General features: G+C 37.4%; 1 protein-coding gene across 3 annotated transcripts in view; it reads right to left on the bottom strand.

Moving 5' to 3' along the window:
* Positions 1-22,612, bottom strand: part of RAB6A (RAB6A, member RAS oncogene family) — a 79,820-nt gene that overhangs the window by 22,755 nt on the left and 34,453 nt on the right. For 2 of the 3 annotated variants that reach the window (XM_064576947.1, XM_045894406.3), the window contains exons 2-5: positions 17,386-17,444; positions 6,552-6,605; positions 4,852-4,957; positions 2,916-3,027 (exon numbers count right to left, since the gene is read on the bottom strand). In XM_064576947.1, the coding sequence (XP_064433017.1) occupies positions 2,916-3,027; positions 4,852-4,957; positions 6,552-6,605; positions 17,386-17,444 (331 nt within the window). Of the gene's footprint in view, positions 1-2,915; positions 3,028-4,851; positions 4,958-5,020; positions 5,127-6,551; positions 6,606-17,385; positions 17,445-22,612 lie in introns of all 3 variants that reach the window. The other variant, XM_045894407.3, reaches the window with a different exon arrangement.

Raw genomic sequence — 22,612 nt, 5'->3', positions numbered from 1 at the left:
TCATTTATAAAATGCTACTGCTCCTGAAGGACATTTAGATTGATTTTTTTTTTAAGTATTACAAATAATGTTGCAATAAACGTTCTTATATGTTCATTTTTTCACATTTCTGCAGGTATATCTGTGGAATAAATTACTGGAGGTAGGTTTGAGTCAATGAATATTTCATTCATTCATTCATGAGAGAGAGAGAGAGAAAGGGAGAGAGGGAGAACTTGAGAGAGAAAGCATGACCAGTGAGGAGGACAAAGGGAGAGAGAGAAGCAGGCTCCCCGCTGAGCAGGGAGCTGGACATGGGGCTCCATCCCAGGACCCTGGGATCACGACCTGAGCCGAAGGCAGACACCCAACCGACTGAGCCACCCAGGTGCCCTGAGTCAATGAATATTTTAAATTCTTATACTGTTGAACTGTTTCATCCCCAAATTATACTAGTTACAGGGTACCTGGGTGGCTCAGTCAGTTAAGCCTCTCCACTCTCTTCCGCTTGTGCTCTCTTTCTCTCAAATACATAAATAAAATCTTTCTAAAAAATTATATTTGTTACATTTTCAGTATATGAGTTTCTTTTAAAATTTTCTTTTATTATGTTATGTTAGTCACCATACATTACATCATTAGTTTTTGATGCAGTGTTCCATGATTCATTGTTCGCGTAACACGCAGTGCTCCATTCAATACATGCCCTCCTTAACACCCATCACTGGGCTAACCCATCCCCCCACCCCCTCCCCTCTAGAACCGTCAGTTTGTTTCCCAGAGTCCATAGTCTCTCATGGTTCCTCTCCCCCTCCGATTTTTTCATTTTTCCCTTCCTACTATCTTTTTTTTTTTTTTACATATAATGTATTATTTGTTTCAGAGGTACAGGTCTGTGATTCATCAGTCTCACACAATTCACAGTGCCCAACATAGCAGATACCCTCCCCAATTTCCATCACCCAGCCACCCTACCCCTGCCACCCCCCACCACTCCAGCAACCCTCAGTTTGTTTCCTGAGATTAAGAGTCTCTTATTGTTTGTCTCCCTCTCTGGTTTCGTCTTGCTTCATTTTTCCCTCCCTTCCCCTATGATCCTCTGTCTTGTTTCTCAAATTCCTCTATCAGTGAGATCATATGATACTTGTCTTTCTCTGATTGACTTATTTCACTTAGCATAATACCCTCTAGTTCCATCCATGTCGTTGCAAATGGCAAGATTTTGTTTTTTGATGGCTGCATAATATTCCATTGTAGTTCTTACTTAGATTCTTGACAATACTGTGCATTATCAATCTTCTGAATAATGGCTGATCTAATTGGTGAATATGATCTTTATATTTATATATTCAGACTTAAACCAATCTTTCTCTTTATGGCTTTAGGATTTCATGTCATGCTTATAAAAGGCCACCCACCTACTACCAAAAAATTTTTCTTCTAATGCTTATTTAACAAACCTTTAAATCTTTTACTCATTTTAAAATTAAAGGGTGACAGTCTGGCAAAACTTGCTGAGAAACACAGTAATTCCAAACCAATGGACAAATATTACCTTGAAGAAAAAAAAAATCACTTTATGTATAATTGAGGTAAGTTTCTAGCATTTATGTACTCAACTGAAATATGACACAATAAAAGAACAGATGCTATATGCATCCTTTTAGACAACTCTGGCTATTATAACAGAAAGCAATTCAGATATACAATTTTCCTACTTAAAAATGAAAGTACTAGGGACTCTCTACTAGAAGAATATATACCTACATGATCTATAAATTCTTTTTTTTTTTTTTTTAAAGATTTTAGTTATTTATTAGAGAGAGAGAGAAAGCACAAGCAGCGGGAGTAGCAGGCAGAGGGAGAAACAGGCTCTTCGCTGAGCATGACCCTGGGATCATGACCTGAGCCGAAGGCAGACGCTTAACCAACTGAGCCACCCAGGCGTCCCATGATCTACAAATTCTGAGTGGAGATAAATAAAATAGTGAAAACTCATGATGCCAACTGATGTCCAAACAAGTATTTTCATAAAGGAAAGATGATCATACTCTGAGTTTACTTTTAAATCAAGACAGACTTTTTTGTCATTCTACTGCCAATTCCAAATGAGGTCCATGGGAAGCAATGGGCTTAACATTTCCACAAGCCTTTGAACATATTGGATTTCTTTGCAACATTTTAATTAATAGTACAAGTTCAATACCTGAATTTCAATATCCATCTCATGAATAAACAAACAGCAAATAGTAAAAGCTTCTACTATTAAGTAAAATGGTCAAGACTATTTAAAGCAGAAAGAATATCCAGTAGATTACTTAGGATGCTGAAGGCAGATACTCAAGCCATGGGTTCTACAGTGAATGTTAATAATTTTGTATCCTGTGACTTGAATATGGCTTTGCTCATTTGACTAAGGTATCACAATCAAGCTATTCAGTTCAACTACACAGTCTGGTTCAACCATACAATTTAAAAAAAGGAAAGAAAAACTGCACCACTGAATTATAATGAATATTTATAAGAAGACTACCAAAAGAGTGTGCATTTAATCATTATGAATAATTTTTAAGGATAGGATTTGTTCTTAAAACATTTTGTTCTTTAACAGAATAGTGCCCATGTTTATGGGGCCTAAAAAATGCAAAATAGTTACCAGCTTCATGTATAAACAATCTTCTTTTCCCCCATGTGTAAACAATTTTGCACAAAAGCTATTTACACATGGGCTTACACAAAACAAAAAAATTCATTTTCCTTTAAGGACTGAGTTTAATGTTCACATTTGTATTTCAGGTTCTCACACTAAAGAAAAGGGGAGTATAAACTTAAGAATTAAACATGTTTCCTTTCAAAACAATTCTTCAGTAATAAAAATAACAGGCTGCTTAACAAAGATATCAAATATTTGATACATATACAAAATCACTCTATACCTTTTGTCAGCAAGATCTGTTTTATTTCCTACTAGCATGATGATAACATCACTTCCTCTTTCTGTTCTGACATCATCAATCCATTTTGTAGTTTGCTGGAATGAGTTAACATCTGGTATAGGAGGGTGGACAGAGAGATTAGTGTTACTGCAAAGCTTCCCCAAGTGATAAACCAAACAACAACAACAACAACAACAACAAACAAATCCTGGAAGTTGGGGAGGGGGTGGCACATTAGGATCCACTTTTAATGTGCCTGCAACATGACTCCATTTTATCTGAGTACAACTGTCAGTGATATAAACAAATCCAAAGAATAAAGTACTCAAGGTTCCTTTTATAGTAGTTTAAAATTTTTGGACATGACCAAATGAGTGCAACGTACCATATGTAATTGGGGGGGGGACCTTTTTAAAATGCAAGGACAGCTATGACAGATAATATGGGTCACATTGCCACAATCTTTTTTTTGATTACTTACACATACCCAGCATAACAAAGAAAGCATCTCCAAAAGTAGGTCAGCCAGTAAATCCCAACACATCCAGAAAATTATAAAGCCTTTACATAGCTTTCAACACCACTTTGTTTGCATTGCTTGTTCAGTTTGTGATCACTTTAACTTGAAGTTCATTAGTTTAATGCACCAGAATCACTTGTAACAAAATCCATCTTTCCTAGCAGTGCATTCTAAGTAGAATACTTCAGTATTTTTTACAGCAGCTCCAGAAAACAGTATACTAATGTTTTAACCACATGTACACAATTTTTAAAGAAAAATACACGAGGTTTCATTTGATTTGGTTAAAGTAAGCACAAACATTTTAAAGCTGCAAAACTTGTCAATGCACAATAATGAACATACACATTTTTTAAACAAGTAGCAACCCAAAGTAAAGCTTTAAGAAAAGAAAGATTGCATATAGCACCTAACCCACCCCCCCAAAAAAGGTCTCTGAATGCAAACTTACAATTCTGCCATAGCAATTATTAAGTAGATACGACTTCTGGTTGAGCACATATGCAAAAATGTACAGTAAGAATATCACTAGCTCAAACCAATAGTTTATGTAAGATTCTCTTTAAAGTAAGTTTAAGATGTAACATTATTCTGGTTTTCCTACAAATTATGGACCACTATATGGAATGATGGCTTAATATTGCCTAATGTATATAATAAACCAATTTACAAAGACAATTTTAATCAGAGAGCATTTCCCTGTCAGTCACCATATTCTGTGGAAAATTTACAGGCACTTAAAATGCCAAAGACCTTATTTAGTCTTTAGGGAAAAGAAAAAGGAAGATCATTACTTGTTTCAATCTCCTATTTAAAATTTCTTCTTGGAGAGAAATGAAAGTAATTTGTTAGCAACAAAGTCAGTCAGTCACAGAATCCAGATGTGATTCAAATGAAAATGATTAATAGAAAACTGCACATTATATGTTTTCTCTGCCTTCCTCTATAGAGAGAGGATGGCTGGAAGTGGAAAGCAGAGAAAAGTTGGCTAGCGGAAGCTTTTAATAGCCTCAACAGAAAGCCTTGGAGGATTTGAAAATTTTGGCAAGAGGCTTAAATGCAGATTATTTTATTTTAGAGAAATCTGAGATCAAGTTAAATGAAAAAGGAGACATTCTTCCAACCATAATTACGGTGTGACTTAGGGATAACAGGATACTAAGAAAGCCTTGGAGAGGATCCATAATTAGATCTGAAGGAAAATTTCCAGGGCAAAAAAAATCTGGCACAGTGGAAATAAAGCATGTTGGTACAAGCACCAAAGCAAATATTTCTGACCTAACTGGTATATGATAAGGTTTACTATGACAAAACTCATTTTTACATGCTAGTATAGAAAACAAGCACAAGACAAGAACATGCATGCAGCTAAGCTAAAGGTTGAAAGATTAGAAATGCGTAATTCCCCCCACTCACTTGTGATATCATAAACAACAACTGCCACAGTGGAGTCACGAATGTAGCTAGGAATCAAGCTCCTGAACCGCTCTTGACCTGCTGTGTCCCATAATTGCAATCGTACCTAACAAAATCAGTCAAACAAGCAAGAAAAATAAGAAAGGTCAACCCGTTGCAAAATACCTACTTGTGATATCGTAAACTACTACGGCTGCAGCAGAATCACGGATGTAACTGGGAATGAGGCTACGGAAACGTTCCTGACCCGCAGTATCCCAAAGCTGCAGCCTGATCTGTGGGATGGGAAAAAATAAATAAAAAAAAAAAAAAACCAAACTCATACTAAAAAGAAAAAAGAAATAATGTTTTTAAAAGGGGGAAGGTGGGAAGAAGGTAAAAAGTAGACTCATGCAAAAGGTTGCAGGGATGTGAGGATTGAAAATAATACAAAATTCCTTTCCTTTTTCAAAAGGGAGTATATTAAAAATTTGCTTGCTCTGAAGGTATGTGATTTAAATATGGCAATGTGAAAGATTTCATAGAATCAGAAATATAGCTTTTTTTGTTACTCCCTATAACATCTCTTTGGATCTTATGCCTTCCGGATAGCAAAAAGTAGACTGTGTTGATGTTCAAATAGTGAGCATAAAAGGGAAAAATGAAGGTAAATGCCAATGAGCAGCCCCGGCTATCAGAGTAAAGGAATGAATGCTTCTCTGAAAACCTCTCTGAAGCTAGAATTTGTCTCTTTTTTATTGGATCTAGAACACTGTGAAATTGGGACTCTGACTACTGTGCGTATGTTTCTCCTACACGTTTCTTCCCAGAACATTGTATATAACCTAACAAAAAAGGAGAAATATCTTTTCGCAACACTACATAAAAATGTTATTTTCTTACTTTTTCATATCTATATTTGAGGAAGAAAAGCCTGAAAATAAGCATTCAGTTATCTTACCATTATAAAGCAATTTCTAAGCTTTGAAAATTTAAGAAACGACATGCTGTGTATTAAAACATAAAAGAGAACATCCAAAAGAAAAACTTACACATTTACATGAAAAATCATTAGAGATACAATAATTTTTGGGGGGTATAGGTCCTGAAATATTACATTTAATAAGACAGTCACTGTTTAGTTGATAGGAATCTCTTCCAGGGACAGTGGGCTAGAATACAGAATTTATACTATGCTTAAAGGGAGCATTCCAAAAGATAGGCATCTAAATCCAACAAATAAATACACACTACCTCTACCTAGTTACTGTCACTTTGGTATTCATTATATTCTGACAAATAAAATTTTGAAATTCACAAATTATGTGATATTCAAATGAGATATTTTTTAATGCCTCAAGAGTAGCACTCAAAAGGTCTTTAGCAGCTCTAATTTCTTTATGAAAACACACTTTTCATTATCTCAGTGCTATTTGTTATCATTTTTCCAAATCAGGGTGACAAATTTTGTTTAGCAAGCCTAGGGCATTCAGTATTTTCCAAACAACTTGGCTTTCTCTCCTCTTTGGATTTTACTTAGGGATTAAGCCAGAATGCTAAGTACTACCACTCTGTTAATAATAGTTTTTCTCAAAGCCTGTAAACTAACTTTCTCTACTTTGCTAAGAGCTTCTTATGGTGACAATCATCAATTATAGCTTTGATCATAGTTTTCTATCCTGGAGTGTTGCAGAAAATTGCACACTGAAAACATTACTCACTGTTCGATCCTCCAAGTACATTGTTTTTGATAAAAAGTCAATACCAATTGTTGCCTGTAAAACAGAATAAAACAAGGAAGTTAAAAAATAAAATAAAAATAATAATAGTTTAGGAGGTGCTTGGGTGGCTCAGTTGATTAGGCATCTGCCTTCAGCTCAGGTCCTTATCTCAAGCCCTGCATGGGGCTCCCTGCTCAGCAGGAGTCGGCCTCTCCCTCTGCTTCTCCCCCCATGCATGCGCTCTCTCAAATAAATAAATAAATAAATAAATTGAAAACATAATAATAGTTTAATGGCAGTTCAGGGTTCAAATGGTAATTATGATTGTAAGAGAAATAATGAATTAAACACAAAAACACATCATAGCCAAATACGAATGAACAAAATTTTCAGTGATAGTGGTTTCCACCTACTGAGCACGTGTGCTAAAGAATTTTTTTAGGCCTTTTACACGATCATCTCTAATCCTCATACATCTCTGCAAGGGAGCTACTGCCATTCTTATTTTTATCATTTTAACAATATTGGGGTTCAGGGATGCATGGGTGGCTCAGCTGGTTAAGCGTCTGCCTTCGGTTCAGGTCATGATCTCAGGATCCTGGGATCAAGTCCCACACAGGGCTCCTTGCTCAGTGGGGAGCTTGCTTCTCCCTCTGCCCCACCCCCACCCCCATTTGTATGCACACTCTCTCCCTCTCTCTGATAAATAAAAATCTTTAAAAACAAAAACAAAACCCCCCCAAAAAACAATAGTGGGGTTCAGAGAAGTTAAAAAACTTGTCCAGGGGAACAAAGCTTCTGCTGGAGTTGGGAGTAAAAGTCCAGCTCTTTCCAAAATATAATGATTATAATATATATTTATTATATATATTTAAGTTGTGATAAAATACACATAATAAAATTAACCATCTTAACCATTTTTTAAAATACTATTTTTTTGGGAGTAGTTTTAGGTTCATAGCGAAACTGAAAGGTGCAGAGATTTTCCATATATTCCCTTACCCCCACATAGGCATTAACACGCCCTATTGTTAACATCCCCTGCCAAAGTGGTACATTTATTACAGCTGATGAACCTACACTGACACTAATATATTTTTTTAAGATAGATTTTATTTTTGGGCGCCTGGGTGGCTCAGTTGGTTAAGCGACTGCGTTCGGCTCAGGTCATGATCCTGGAGTCCCAGGATAGAGTCCTGCATCGGGCTCCCTGCTCGGCAGGGCGTCTGCTTCTCCCTCTGACCCTCCTCCCTCTCATGCTCTCTGTCTCTCATTCTCTCTCTCTCAAATAGATAAATAAAATCTTTAAAAAAAAAAAAAAAGATTTTATTTTTAAATTGTGGTAAAACAAATATCATAAAATGTGACATTTTGGGGCACCTGGGTGGCTCAGTTGGTTAGGCAGTTGCTTTTGGCTCAGGTCATGATCCCAGGGTCCTGGGATCGAGCCCTGCATTGGGCTCCCTGCTTCATGGGAAGTCTGCTTCTCTCTCTCTCTCTCTTTCTCTACCCCTTCCCCCCGCTCATGTGCTCACTCTCTCTCTTAAATAAAATCTTTAAAAAAATAAAATGTAACCACATTAAATGTACAATTCAATGGCATTGATTATATCCACAAAGATGTATAACTGTCAACATTATTTTTAAAGCTTTTTTATAACCTCAAACAGAAACTGTACCCATTAAGCAATAACTTATCAGAATGTATGGATAGCCCACAATTTCTTTTTTCATTCATCTATTAATGGACATTTGGGTTGTTTCCACCTTTTGGCTGCTGTGCGTTCCTATACTGAATTCTTCAGTATATACTAGTAGAACTGCTAGGCCATATGATAATTCTACTTAAACTTTGTGAGGAAATGCCACACTGGCTTCCACAGTAGCTGCACGACTTTAAATTTCCTATAGCAATACATGAAGGTTCCAATTTTTCCACATTCTTGCCAGAATTTGGTATTTTCTCTTTTTATATATAATACTCATCCTAGTAGGTAGGAAGTGGAATCTTTTTGTGATTTTGATTTGCAGTTCTCTAATGACTAATAATGTTAAGCATCTTTTCATGTGCTTACTGGCCATTGTACAACCTCTCTGAATAAATGTCTATTCAAGTCCTTTGCCCATTTTTAAATTTGTCATTTTATTATTGATATGCAAGAGTTCTTTATAGATCCTAGATAGTAAACCCTTCTCGGATATGTAATTTTCAAATATTTCCTCCCATTATGTAGGTTGAGCCTGGTGTTTTTATTGAAAATCAATTGTCCGGTGCCTGGGTGGCTCAGTCTGTTGAGTGTACGACCCTTGATTTAGGCTTGGGTCACGATCTCAGGGTCCTGGGATCTAGCCCTGCATTGGGCTTCATGCTCAGTGGGGAGTCTGCATGAATTTCTCTCTCCTGTGCCCCTCCCCCACTTTGTGCACAAGGGCATGCTCGCACACTCTCTAAAATAAATAAATCTTTTTTTTTTTTTTTTTATTCATGAAAGTCAGAGAGAGAGAGAGGCAGAGGCAGAGGGAGAAGCAGGCTCCCCGCCTAGCAGGGAGCCCGATGCGGGACTCAATCCCAGAACCCTGGGATCATGACCTGAGCCGAAGGCAGACGCTTAACCATCTGAGCCACCCAGGCGCCCCTAAAATAAATAAATCTTTAAAAAATTTTTTAAAAAAGAAAATCAATTGTCAATAGATATGTGGATTTACTTATGGATTCCCTATTCTATTCCAGTGGTCTATAGGTCTATCATTGTTCTGATTACTGTAGCTTTGTAATAAATTTTGAAATCAGGAAGTGTGTGTCCTCTTTTTTTTTTTTTTTAATTATTTATTTATTTGTCAGAGAGAGAGAGAGAGTGAGCATGAGCGGGTTGGGGCGGGGGGAGAAGCAGGCTCCCCACTGAATGGGGAGCCCAATGTGAGGCTCGATCCCAGGACCCTGGGTTCATGACCTGAACCGAAGGCAGATGCAAAACCAACTGAGCCACCCAGGTGCCCTATTTTTCTTTTTCAAGACTGTTCTGGCTTTTGCAATTTAGAATCGGCTCTTTCATTTATACACAAATGGCAGTAGAAATTTGATAGGGACTGCATTAAATCAGTAGATTGCTTTCAGTAGTTAGTATCAACATCTTAACAATATTAAGTCTTCTAAGCCCTTTGCCCAGGATGTCTCTCCATTTATTTAGGTCTTCTTTAATTTTTTTTGAGCAGCGTTTTGCAGATTTCAATTATACACAGACTTTTATTAAGAAAGCAAGCAAGGGGTGCCTGGGTGGCTCAGATGGTTAAGCGTCTGCCTTTGGCTCATGTCATGATCCCAGGGTCCTGGGATCAAGACCTGCATTGGGTTCCCTGCTCAGCGGGGAGACTGCTTCTCCCTCTCCCTCTACTGCTCCCCCTGCTTGTGCTCTCTCTCTCTGTTAAATACATAAAATCTTTAAAAAAAAAAAAAAAAAAAAAAGCAAGCTAGCTTTCCCCTTTATCCTAAACTATGTGACTATATATTTCAATTACATTTCTAAATTTAGGGCTTAAATATACATAACCTAAGTACGAATTCCATCTTATGACATTCAGTCTGAAAATGTATATCCCGTTCTGCTATAGGCTGGGATAATGGGTTCATAAATGTGAATTACTGTGCAAAAGCATCTAACTGACAAACCTGAGGAATGTACAGGAATGGTATGGGCTACATTTAACAAATCTCACCCAGAGAACCTCATTTAATCAGACAATGTGGAAGAGGCAGCTAACTTTCTACACAAATATCCACCTTCCCCTTCCTTATTAAAACAATCAAACATTTATTTGAATCCATACTTTTCTCACTAAAAAGACTACATTTTCCAGCCTTCTTTGAGCTTTAAATAAATGGGGCTGAGTCAGTTGAGAGGTATACTCTTGGTTTTTTTCCTTTCCTTTTTCTTGCCTGGATGTGATACCATGGCCAGAACTCCAGGAACCATTCAATAACCATGAGGCAACCTCCATATGGAAGTCATATATTAGATTTGGTTAAACAAAGTTAGAAGTCCCAGATGACTATGGAGCTGCCATACAAACCCTGAACTACTCTACTTACAGACTTCTTTTATATGGAAAAAAAAATTCTCATGTCACTTACTAATGTTAGTGTTTGTTACTAATGTTAGTGTTTGTTATAAACAGGCCAAAATAATTTTTAATGGCTACAAACCAAAATATACCTTGTCAGACCTCACAGCCAAAACATATAAATGTTTTTAAAATTAGTGCAAAGTAAGACTTTATGATAAAATGTATAATAATTCCCTCCCTTCCACTGCACTATCCTACCTTTGGGACATCATTTATACACCAAACTCATAAAGATTAAAATTAACCTGAAAAACATAGCCTGTTTCTGCTCTTTTCAGTTAATTTTATTCCAAGCAGAACTATGGCAAAAAAGTTAATCAACCACAAGAATTAAGCCAACAGCAGGAAAAATAGAAAGAATGGATGCAAAACTAAACATTATCAGCTATTCCAGCATCTTGAATCCTACTGATGTAGAACTGATTCAAATCTTCATAAAAGACGGATGAGACGTTAGTCCTGCCTCTTGCTGTTCTATAGAAATGCAGAAGGCAATAATTGCAGGAGAAACCAAAGGTGAGAGAAAATTCTCCCACATATCTTAATTTATAGCTTCACATAATTTTAAGTGTTAATTCATTATGTTGGAAAAGTCTACTTTGTAAAAAAAATAAGAAATAAAAAAATTAAACTGAGTACTTGTACTGCGGGAGCACACAATTCAAGATTAAACAATGGCTTACCCAAATATATCAGCATCAAGATAATAATAACTACAGTTTAGATATTTGTATTTGGATGCTCTCCACTCAGAACAGTGTTTATCTGCCCCAACAGCAATTTTATAAAATACTGCAGGTGTAAATTAACTATTCTGTCTGACTTACCACTGGTTTGTCACCTGTACTGATGCCACATAAAGCCAAGAGACCCATCAACATCATGATTTTCCATAAGGGACATGAGTTTTCCTACATAAAAGTAATTAAGTAAGGAAAACTAGTTTTTCTCTGTACCAAGCAATGATAATCAGCTTCCTTCTGTGGTACAAATATATAGAGTTCTGTTGCCTGGCTGCTGCTTTCTCTAGCAGGAAACAGAGGAAGAGTAAGAGTTGAGAAAGGCAAAGACTAGAATAAAGGGAGAAAAGAGTGGACAAGTTAAAGAAGAGTCTAACATTGACTAACAGAGATAAAAAGAAAGAAGAAAGGCAAAGGATCCCAGAAGGAGGATACTGATACAGGTTCCATTTAGAAAGGTAACCATCCATTAATAAATATGTTTATATAAATTTATGTGTGTGAAACTTGTATATATACTTCTCTCTTAGATATCTTTGTGCCACGTTGCTTAGGAGAAAAACTATGTGGAGTCTGTCGACTTCAGAAATGAGTCATTATAGCAAGCATAAAATTTTACTTATGTAAGGTGAACAAGTTCTAGAGATCACTGTGCATATAATACTGTATTGTACACTTAATCTGATTAGAAGATAGATTTCATATTAAGTGTTCTTGGCACAGTTTGAAAAAAAGAACTGGGGTGCCTGGGTGGCTCAGATGGTTAAGCGTCTGCCTTCGGCTCAGGTCATGGTCCCAGAGTCCTGGGATCGAGTCCCGCATCGGGCTCCCTGCTCCTTGGGAGCCTGCTTCTCCCTCTGCTTCTCTCTCTCTCTGTCTCTCATGAATAAATAAATAAAATCTTAAAAAAAAAAAAAAAAAGAAAAAAAGAACTGTTCTCCCCCCACTCCCCATAAAACAACAATACTTCTGGTAGGAGAAAAAAAAAAGAGTCCTTAAAAATTAAAGAAAATTAAAAACCAAAAAAACACTGGATGAGAAAAACAGTGCATGCAGGGGGTAATTTTATTTCTATGGTAACAAACTAGAATTGTGTGTAGAACAATTTAAAGCTTTAACTTGAAGAGCTTAAGGATGTATTAGATCACCACCATCTTCCTGGAAAAATTCATTTATAAGGATGTATTAGATCACCACCATCTTCCTGGAAAAATTCATTTATATTGTTTTAAATGTTTCAATGGGGGCACCTGGGTGGCTTAGATGGTTAAGCGTCTGCCTTTAGCTCAGGTCATGATCCCAGGGTCCTGGAATCAAGTCCTGAGTTGGGCTCCCTGCTCAGTGGGGAGTGTGCAACTCCCTCCCCTTTGTCCCTCCCCGCCCCTGCTGGTGCTCTTTCTCTGTCTCAAATAAATAAAATCTTAAAAAAGAATAAAAAAATAAAAAAATTAATGTTTCAATGTTTTAAACTATGCCACAATGAATTTATGTTTGTTTGGGGTTTTTTTTCCATTTAAGACAGGGAATACTTTATTCAGAGATTTTTTTTTAAATTTATTTATTTGACAGAGAGAGAGAGATAGCAAGCAAGCGAGAGACCGTAAGCAGGGGGAGAGGGAGAAGCAGGCTCCCCGCTGAGCAAGGAGCCTGATGCAGGACTCAATCCCAGGACCCTGGGATCATGACCTGAGCCAAAGGTAGACATTTAACCACCTGAGCCACCCAGGCATCCCTGGGAATACTTTATTCAAATCCATCAGAGAAAAGGACATCTTGAGTCTGTAACAAAGTGTTGTGTTTTAAAGCACAGGTCAGTAATTGTACATGAAGAGTATACACTGCTACATACAAATTAACTAATCAGAGCTCAACTTTTCAATGTTTAAAACAGAATAAGCTTCCCTGTAAAAGCAGCACCTCTGTGACATTTTTAATTTTAGTACTCCTCTCCTTCTTCAAGCTCTCCTTCAACTAAATCCACACCAACCTCCTCATAATCCTTCTGAAGGGTAGCCATGTCCTCACAGGCCTCAGAAAACTCTCCTTCCTCCATGCCCTTAGCCACATACCAGTGAACAAAGGCATGCTTGGCATACATCAGGTCAAACTTGTGGTCCAGGCAAACCCAAGCCTCAGAAATGTCTGTGATGTTGCTTACCATGCACACAGCTCGCTGTACTTTAGCCAGGTCTCCACCAGGTACCACGGTGGGAGGCTGGTAATTAACACCCACTCTGAAGCCAATGGGGCACCAGTCCATAAACTGGATGGTACGCTTGGTCTTGATGGTGGCAATGGCAGCACTGACAACTTTGGGAACTATGTCGCCACTGTACAACAGGTAGCAAGCCATGTATTTACCATGGCGAGGGTCACATTTCACCATGTGATTGGCTGATTCAAAGCATGCAGTGGTGATCTCCGCTACAGAAAGCTGTTCATGGTAGGCTTTCTCAGCAGAGATGACAGGAGCATATGTGGCCAGACAGAAGTAGATGCAGGGATAGGGCACCACATTGGTCTGGAATTCTGTCAGATCAACATTCAGGACTCCATCAAATCTGAGGGAAGCAGTAATGAAGGACACAATTTGACCTATCAACCTAATTAGGTTAGTGCAGGCTGGGCGTTCAATATTGAGGTTTCTATGACAGATGTCATAGATGGCTTCACTGTCTACCATGAAGGCGAATTTATGTTTATTGTCAACCTGTAACAGCCTTCGGAATAAATCTTCTAAATTCAAAGTAATCTCAAAGGTTAGTCTACAAACAAAAAAACAGGAAAAAGAATGAATCTACTCTGCGGGAATCTTTCTTCAGCTTATTTATATTAAGCTGAACCATGTAAAACTGACAATATTCTATCTTTTTTTTTTTTTTTTTTTTGGCAAGAGAGAGAATGAGAGAGAGCACGAGAGGGAGGAGGGTCAGAGGGAGAAGCAGACTCCCTGCCGAGCAGGGAGCCCGATGTGGGACTCGATCCAGGGACTCCAGGATCATGACCTGAGCCGAAGGCAGTCGCTCAACCAACTGAGCCACCCAGGCGCCCCTCTATCATTTTTTAATTATAAAAATAGCAACATAATATGGTTCAAGCTGATATACTTTAAACTGTTAAGAAAATCTGTGAGTTTATAACTGGAAAAAGAAGGTAAGTGGTGAAAAACAAGAGCAACTTTAAGATACTCAATTCTAGGCTCTCTAGTTAGAAAGAACAGTTTTTTTGTTTCACTCTGAAATACTGTCTAAATTTTGGTCAATTAAAGGCTCTTCTGGCCAACCAGTTTCCTCCTTTTTAAATGAAATTAATTCAGTGCAAAGGAATCATACATAGAACATGAATTACTAACAACATAAAATTTATCATTTTTGTGAAATAAAACTTCACTTAAACTAAGTTTGATATATACATTACATATGGCTCATATAAGCCCAAGAATAAATTTCTAGCAAGGAGACTAGTTCCTTAATTATTCATTTCAGAAGTCTTTCTGTTGTGTGTGTGGTGGGGTCGGAGTAGGGAATCTTCAAATGATTCATTGAAGAACTCTTCACCTGGAAACTAAGCTGGCAGCTAGCCACATAAAGGTCAATTCTTCATATTCAAAGATAATACTTAACATACTGTCAAGCTGATTTCCCTACATAAGGATGTAGGGTACTATATCATCTAAATTTTCTTGTTAGAGCTAAACTAAAAGAACATCTAGGACTGTATCTAATTGTTATAAAAACTTGTAACTCACACTGTTAATTAGCAAAACCTATTAATGCCAAAGTACAATGATACTTTAGCTTTATTTTTTTTTTAAGATTTTATTTATTTATTTGACAGCGAGCACAGGCAGTGGGGAGTGGCAGGCAGAAGGAGAGGGAGAAGCAGGCTCCCCACAGAGCAGGGGGAGCCCGACCACGGGACTCCATCCCAGGACTCTGGGATCATGACCTGAGCCAAAGGCAGTCGCTTAACCAACTAAGCCACCCAGGCGCCCGATACTTTAGCTTTATTAGCAACAACTTTCCCACAAACAATCACAATCTTTCCTTATCTGTCAAATTCTATCAATATCACTACCTTTATGTCAATCACTATCCTTATATATGTCTGACTGAACAGCAGCATGAAGAAACAGCAATGGCACTTTCAGGTATGCCTGAAAGATTTCCTTAATTTCACTGGGAACACGGGTATAACAAAATCCTTTAGAAACACCCAGAGAACTCTAAATAGGCTCCAGCTAATAAGTCATTTAGCCTAAGACTCTGACCTTAGTTCAGATTTTTAGCCTATGGTAATGGTTCTACTCCGAAAGATCTGAGCTTACACTTTTCAGGAATTTTCCACATGTGGCTCAATGACATCAATACTTTTGTTAGTCTCTGAAACTGGCATCTGTAGCTCTTCTGATGAGAAGAGACAGAGCATTGCTCAGAATCAAGACACCATCAAGACCTTCAAGAGAAGGTCCTCTAGGTGAAGCCTATAGGCCGTAGAGTTGCAGGGACCTAGAAACTTGGGGATATCTGACCTAAAGGAGTCCAGAAGAAAACTGAAGCACTCTTACTGACTGAGCTATTTCTCATTTCTAAATTTGCTCTTTTCATGTCTAATGAGGTGGCTAAACCATTTCTGAGATATGCAAAAGAATGATAATAAAATATATACAGTACATACTAATTAGCTTTTTAAGAAGTGACTTTCCTAAAATATCAGATTTATATATGTCAGTCATTTCTGTTCTATGATCGTTATGGTTTTTAATAAAAGGCTTAATTAAAACAAATTCCTTTTGGGATGAAAATGTTCCTAATCTTGATGGTGGTGGTAACTTCACAGGTGTACACATCTACTGAAATTTGTCAAAATGTAAAGAATTAGTAATTCTTTACTATGTGATTTAAGAGTCCTGTGTGTGTTGGATAAAAGTTCTTTGTCATGTGTCTTTTGTTTTTTTTTTTTAAGATTTTATTTATTTATTTGACAGAGAGAGAGACAGCGAGAGAGGGAACACAAGCAGGGGGAGTGGGAGAGGGAGAAGCAGGCTTCCCGCCGAGCAGGGAGCCCGATGCGGGGCTCAATCCCAGGACCTGGGATCATGACCTGAGCCGAAGGCAGATGCGTAACGACTGAGCCACCCAGGTGCCCCTGTCTTTTGCTTGTTTTAGGGTTAGTTTACTTTTCTGGTTTCTTAAGGTAGTAGGTTAAATTATTGATTTAGTATATTTCTTCTTTTCCTTATAGCACTGCTTTAGCTGTATCCTATAAATTTTGGTATGTTGTGGTTGTTGTTGTTTTTTTTCCATTTGTCTCAAAGTATTTCCTAAATTTCCTTTGTGAATTTTTTTCCTTGACTCATTGGTTATTTGGGAATGTGCTGTTTAATTTCCACATATCTGTGAAAATACCAAATCTCCTTCTGCTAATGATTTCTAATTACATCATTCATTTATTCTTGACTTGAAGTATAGATCAAAAGGTCACAGAATCCTAGGCTTGAGGGCACCTGGGTGGCTCGGTCATTAAGCGTCTGCCTTCAGCTCAGGTCATGGTCCCAGGGCCATGGGATCCAGCCCCGCATCGGGCTCCTTGCTCCGCAGGAAGCCTGCTTCTCCCTCTCCCACTCCCCCTGCTTGTGTTCTCTCTCTGTCAAATAAATAAATAAAATCTTTAAAAAAAAAAAAAAAAGAATCCTAGGCTTGAACCACATAAGAGAATATCTATAACCATTACTACTTCTATCCCAGATGTTAATTAGTCATAATCTTTCAATGGACTTTGGAAGAAGAGATAAAGAAATCAAGTGAAAAGATTGAGGACTATAAGCAAAATCAGTTATACTTTGTATTTATATAGCATTTTACAGATACAAAAAGTGCTTTTATGTAAATAAGTAGATTTTTGAAAAGACCTTAAATATTAATTCTAACATAAAACAGAGACAACGAGTTAAGTCAGCAAAAATAAAATACCTGATAGGTGTTGTCAAAACTGTCATACATGAATCTGGTGATCAAGGATGTCTTTCCAACTGAAATGAAAAGGAAAAAAGATTGACTCAGTTAAAACAATATACTGTGATTCTTCTACAGAGAACTGCAATTAAAGTCAATGGGAAATATCTGCAATGGTTCTACTAATAATAATTTAGAAACCTATAGACCCTAGTTTGTTGAAACACCTTTCTCTAATAACAGATAACTATCTCTCAAATTAAAAGCACAGGTAAATAAAGTTTTATTTAGTAAAGAGATGAGGAAAATGAAAAGATGGAGGAAAATAATAAATTATGTTGACATCTCTAATTCACAAAAGGCCAAGCAGATTATTACTTGGGCCCTAACAAAAAGAACTAGGATTAGACTTGAGAAGGAGCCTCTTTATATAGCAACGGTTGAACTATGAATTCATTAGTAAACAGTACATATAGTTTCCATTTTTTAAAAAAAATGCTCACCATCTTTTTCACATAAGAGTAAAATGCATACTGTATTTTACTGGTGGTACAGAAAATTACAGGAACAAAGTGAAAATTATGTATATCATACCACCCATATACAATTAATGTTCGTTTATGTTTTTCTGTAATATTTTTTTATATATAAAAACATGTACTTAAAGGTAAAATTCTAGAACCATTCATAGGAAAGTCAGGAAAAATATACATACTACTGTTTTCAACACTGATTGGACTCTGTAAAAAGTAAATGTAAAAATCTGAAGAGATAAAAGGCAATATGCATTTCACAGAGGGGGACATAGTGGTGGATAAAAGCAAGGAACTATATAAAATACATAACAAAGAAATATAAAATAGGGCGCCTGGGTGGCTCAGTTGGTTAAGCGACTGCCTTCGGCTCAGGTCATGATCCTGGAGTCCCAGGATCGAGTCCCACATCGGGCTCCCGGCTCAGCAGGGAGCCTGCTTCTCCCTCTGACCCTCCCGCCTCTCATGTGCTCTCTCTCTCTCTCTCAAATAAATAAAATCTTTAAGAAGAAAAAAAAAAAGAAATATAAAATAGCTTGTTAAAATAGTTTTTATTCAGAGGCGCCTGGGTGGCTCAGTCAGTTAAGCAGCTGCCTTCGGCTCAGGTCATGATCCCAGGGTCCTGGGATCGAGCCTCGCATTGGTCTCCCTGCTCAGCGGGGAGCCTGCTTCTCCTTCTCCCACTCCCCCTGCTTGTGTTCCCTCTCTCGCTGACTCTCTCTCTCTGTCAAATAAATAAACAAAAATATTTAAAATAAAATAAGTTTTTATTCAAAGGATTAAAAATTATTAAGCATTTTATTTTTAAAAGATTTTATTTTTAAGTAATCTCTACACCCAATGTGGGGCTTAAACTCACAACCCCAAGATCAAGAGTGAATGCTCTACTGACTGAGCCAGCCAGGTGCCCCTAAGTATTTTAAATACGATTCACTATGGAGTCCTAGTAAATATATTGCTCTGTTTACCTCAAACTTCCTGTAAAATGGTATGCAAACGTATAATGATTTGCTACATGTTGTTTTTCCTAAAAGATTATAAGTTCCAGGGGCACCTGGGTGGCCCAACTGGTTAGGTGTCCAACTCCTGGTTTCGATTCAGGTCATGACCTCAGGGTCCTGGGATCAAGCCCCGACTCAGGCTCCCTGCTCATCAGGAGCCTGCTTCTCCCTCTCCCTCTGCCCCTACCCCCACTCATGCTCGCTCTCTCTCTCAAATAAATAAATAAAAGTAAAAATTACAGTTTATAACATAGAGAATATAATATATGACAACTAAAACACAAAAGATGGGGAGATAGATGCAGTTATACTGTTGTAAGGTATCTATAGTTTATGTGAATAGTACAGTACAGTCTGTGAGAGGTTAACGATGCATATCATAAGCCCTGGCAAAACCACTAAAAATATATGCAAAAAGGAATGGCCAACAAGTCAACAGAGGAATCAAAATGGAACAGTAAAATAATAACAAAAATCAAAGGAGACAAACCCAATCCAGCCCTATCAATTTATAGAGTAAATGAAAAGTAGATTTAAAAACTCCAATTAAAAGACAAAGATTGTCAGAATGGATAAGAAAACACAAATACTTGCTTTCTGTAGAGACACACTTTAAATACAAAAATGGAGGCTCTAACTACTAGAATAAATGAGGCAGGAGAGAAATAGTGATATAGAAGACCAAATGATGGAAAATAAAGACGCTGAGAAAAAGATAACTACTGGATCACGAGGGCAGAATTCGAGAGATAAGTGATACCATAAGACAAAACAACATTAGAGTAATTGGGATCCCAGAAGAAAAAAGAGAGAGGGGGGCAGAAGGTATATTGGAGCAAATTATAGCAGAGAACTTCCCTGATTTGGGGAAGGAAACAGGCATCAAAATCCAGGAGGCACAGAGAACTCCTCTCAAAATCAATAAAAATAGGTCAACACCCCAACATCTAATAGTAAAACTTACGAGTCTCAGAGACAAAGAGAAAATCCTGAAAGCAGCTCGGGAGAAGAGATATGTAACCTACAATGGTAGAAACATTAGATTGGCAACAGACCTATCCACAGAGACCTGGCAGGCCAGAAAGGACTGGCATGATATATTCAGAGCACTAAATGAGAAAAATATGCAGCCAAGAATACTATATCCAGCTAGGCTGTCATTGAAAATTGAAGGAGAGATAAAAAGCTTCCAGGACAAACACAAAGTAAAGGAATTTGCAAACACGAAACCAACCCTACAAGAAATATTGAAAGGGGTCCTCTAAACAAAGAGAGAGCCTAAAAGCAACATAGACCAGAAAGGAACACAGACAATATACAGTAACAGTCACCCTACAGGCAATAAAATGGCACTAAATTAATATCTTCCAATAGTTACCCTGAATGTAAATGGGCTAAATGCCTGAATCAAAAGATACAGGCTATCAGACTGGATAAAAAAACAAGACCCATCGATATGCTGTCTGCAAGAGACTCATTTTAGACCCAAAGACACCCCCAGATTGAAAGTGAGGGGGTGGAAAACCATTTACCATGCTAATGGACACCAAAAGAAAGCTGGGGTGGCAATCCTTATATCAGACAAATTAGATTTTAAACCAAAGACTGTAATAAGAGATGAGGAAGGACGCTATATCCTACTTAAAGGGTCTATCCAACAAGAAGATCTAACAATTGTAAATATCTATGCCCCTAACATGGGAGCAGCCAATTATATAAGCCTAATAACAAAAGCAAAGAAACACATCGACCACAATACAATAATAGTGGGGGACTTTAACATCCCCCTCACTGAAATGGACAGATCATCTAAGCAAAAGATCAACAAGGAAATAAAGACTTTAAATGACAAACTGGACCAAATGGACTTCACAGATATATTCAGAACATTCCATCCCAAAGCAACAGAATACACACTCTTCTCTAGCACCAATGGAACATTCTCCAGAATAGATCACATCCTAGGTCACAAATCAGGTCTCAACCGGTACCAAAAGACTGGGATCATTCCCTGCATATTTTCAGACCACAATGCTTTGAAACTAGAACTCAATCACAAAAGGAAAGTCAGAAAGAACTCAAATACATGGAGGCTAAAGAGCATCCTACTGAAGAATGAATGGGTCAACCAAGAAATTAAAGAAGAATTTAAAAAATTCATGGAAACAAACGAAAATGAAAACACAACTATTCAAAATCTTTGGGATACAACAAAGGCAATCCTAAGAGGAAAGTATATAGCAATACAAGCCTTTTTCAAGAAACAAGAAAGGTCTCAAATATACAACCTAACCCTACACCTAAAGGAGCTGGAGAAAGAACAGCAAATAAAGCCTAAACCCAGCAGGAGAAGAGAAATAATAAAGACCAGAGCAAAAATCAATGAAGTAGAAACCAAAAGAACAGTAGAACAGATCAACAAAACTAGGAGCTGGGTCTTTGAAAGAATTAACAAGAATGATAAACCCCTGGCCAGACTTATCAAAAAGAAAAGAAATAAAATCATGACTGAAAGGAGAGATCACAACCAACACCAAAGAAATACAATTATAAGAACATATTATGAGCAACTATATGCCAGCAAATTAGATAATCTGGAAGAAATGGATGCATTCCTAGAGATGTATTAACTACCAAAAGTGAACCAGGAAGAAATAGAAAACTTGAACAGACCTATACCACTAAGGAAATTGAAGCAGTAATCAAAAATCTCCCAACAAACAAAAGCCCAGGGCCAGATGGCTTCCCAGGGGAATTCTACCAAACATTTAAAGAAGAATTAATACCTATTCTTCTGAAACTGTTCCAAAAAATAGAAATGGAAGGAAAACTTCCAAACTCATTTTATGAGGCCACCATTACCTTCATCCCCAGACCAAAGACCCCATCAGAAAGGAGAATTACAGACCATTATCCTTGATGAACATGGATGCAAAAACTCTCACCAAAATACTAGCCAATAGGATCCAACAGCACATTAAAAGGATTATTCACCAAGACCAAGTGGGATTTATCCCTGGGCTGCAAGGTTGGTTCAACATCTGCAAATCAATCAATGTGATACAATACATTAATAAAAGAAAGAACAAGAACCATATGATCCTCTCAATAGATGCAGAAAAAGCATCTGACAAAGTACAGCATCCTTTCTTGATCAAAACTCTTCAGAGTATAGAGATAGAGGGTACATACCTCAATATCATAAAAGCCATCTATGAAAAACCCACAGCGACTATCATTCTCAATGGGGAAAACCTGAGAGCCTTCCCCCTAAAGTTAGGAATGCGGCAGGGATGTCCACTATCACCACTGCTATTCAACATAGTATTAAAAGTCCTAGTCACAGCAATCAGACAACAAAAAGAAATAAAAGACATCCAAATTGGCAAAGAAGAAGTCAAACTCTCTTTGCAGATGATATGATACTTTATGTGGAAAACCCAAAAGACTCCACCCCAAAACTGCTAGAACTCATACAGGAATTCAGTAAAGTGGCAGGATATAAGATCAATGCACAGAAATCAGTGGCATTCCTATACACCAACAACAAGACAGAAGAAAGAGAAATTAAGGAGTCGATCCCATTTACAATTGCACCCAAAACCATAAGATACCTAGGAATAAATCTAACCAAAGAGGCAAAGAATCTGTACTCTGAAAACTACAAAATACTCATGAAAGAAACTGAGGAAGACACAAAGAAATGGAAAA

The sequence above is a fragment of the Mirounga angustirostris genome, unplaced genomic scaffold (assembly GCF_029215605.1).
Source record: "Mirounga angustirostris isolate CCGP_5_RB_7025 unplaced genomic scaffold, mMirAng1.0.hap1 SCAF_13, whole genome shotgun sequence".
NCBI lineage: Eukaryota > Metazoa > Chordata > Mammalia > Carnivora > Phocidae > Mirounga > Mirounga angustirostris.
The sequence above is the reverse complement of the archived record's forward strand: the minus strand, read 5'-3'. Positions and strand labels throughout refer to the sequence as shown.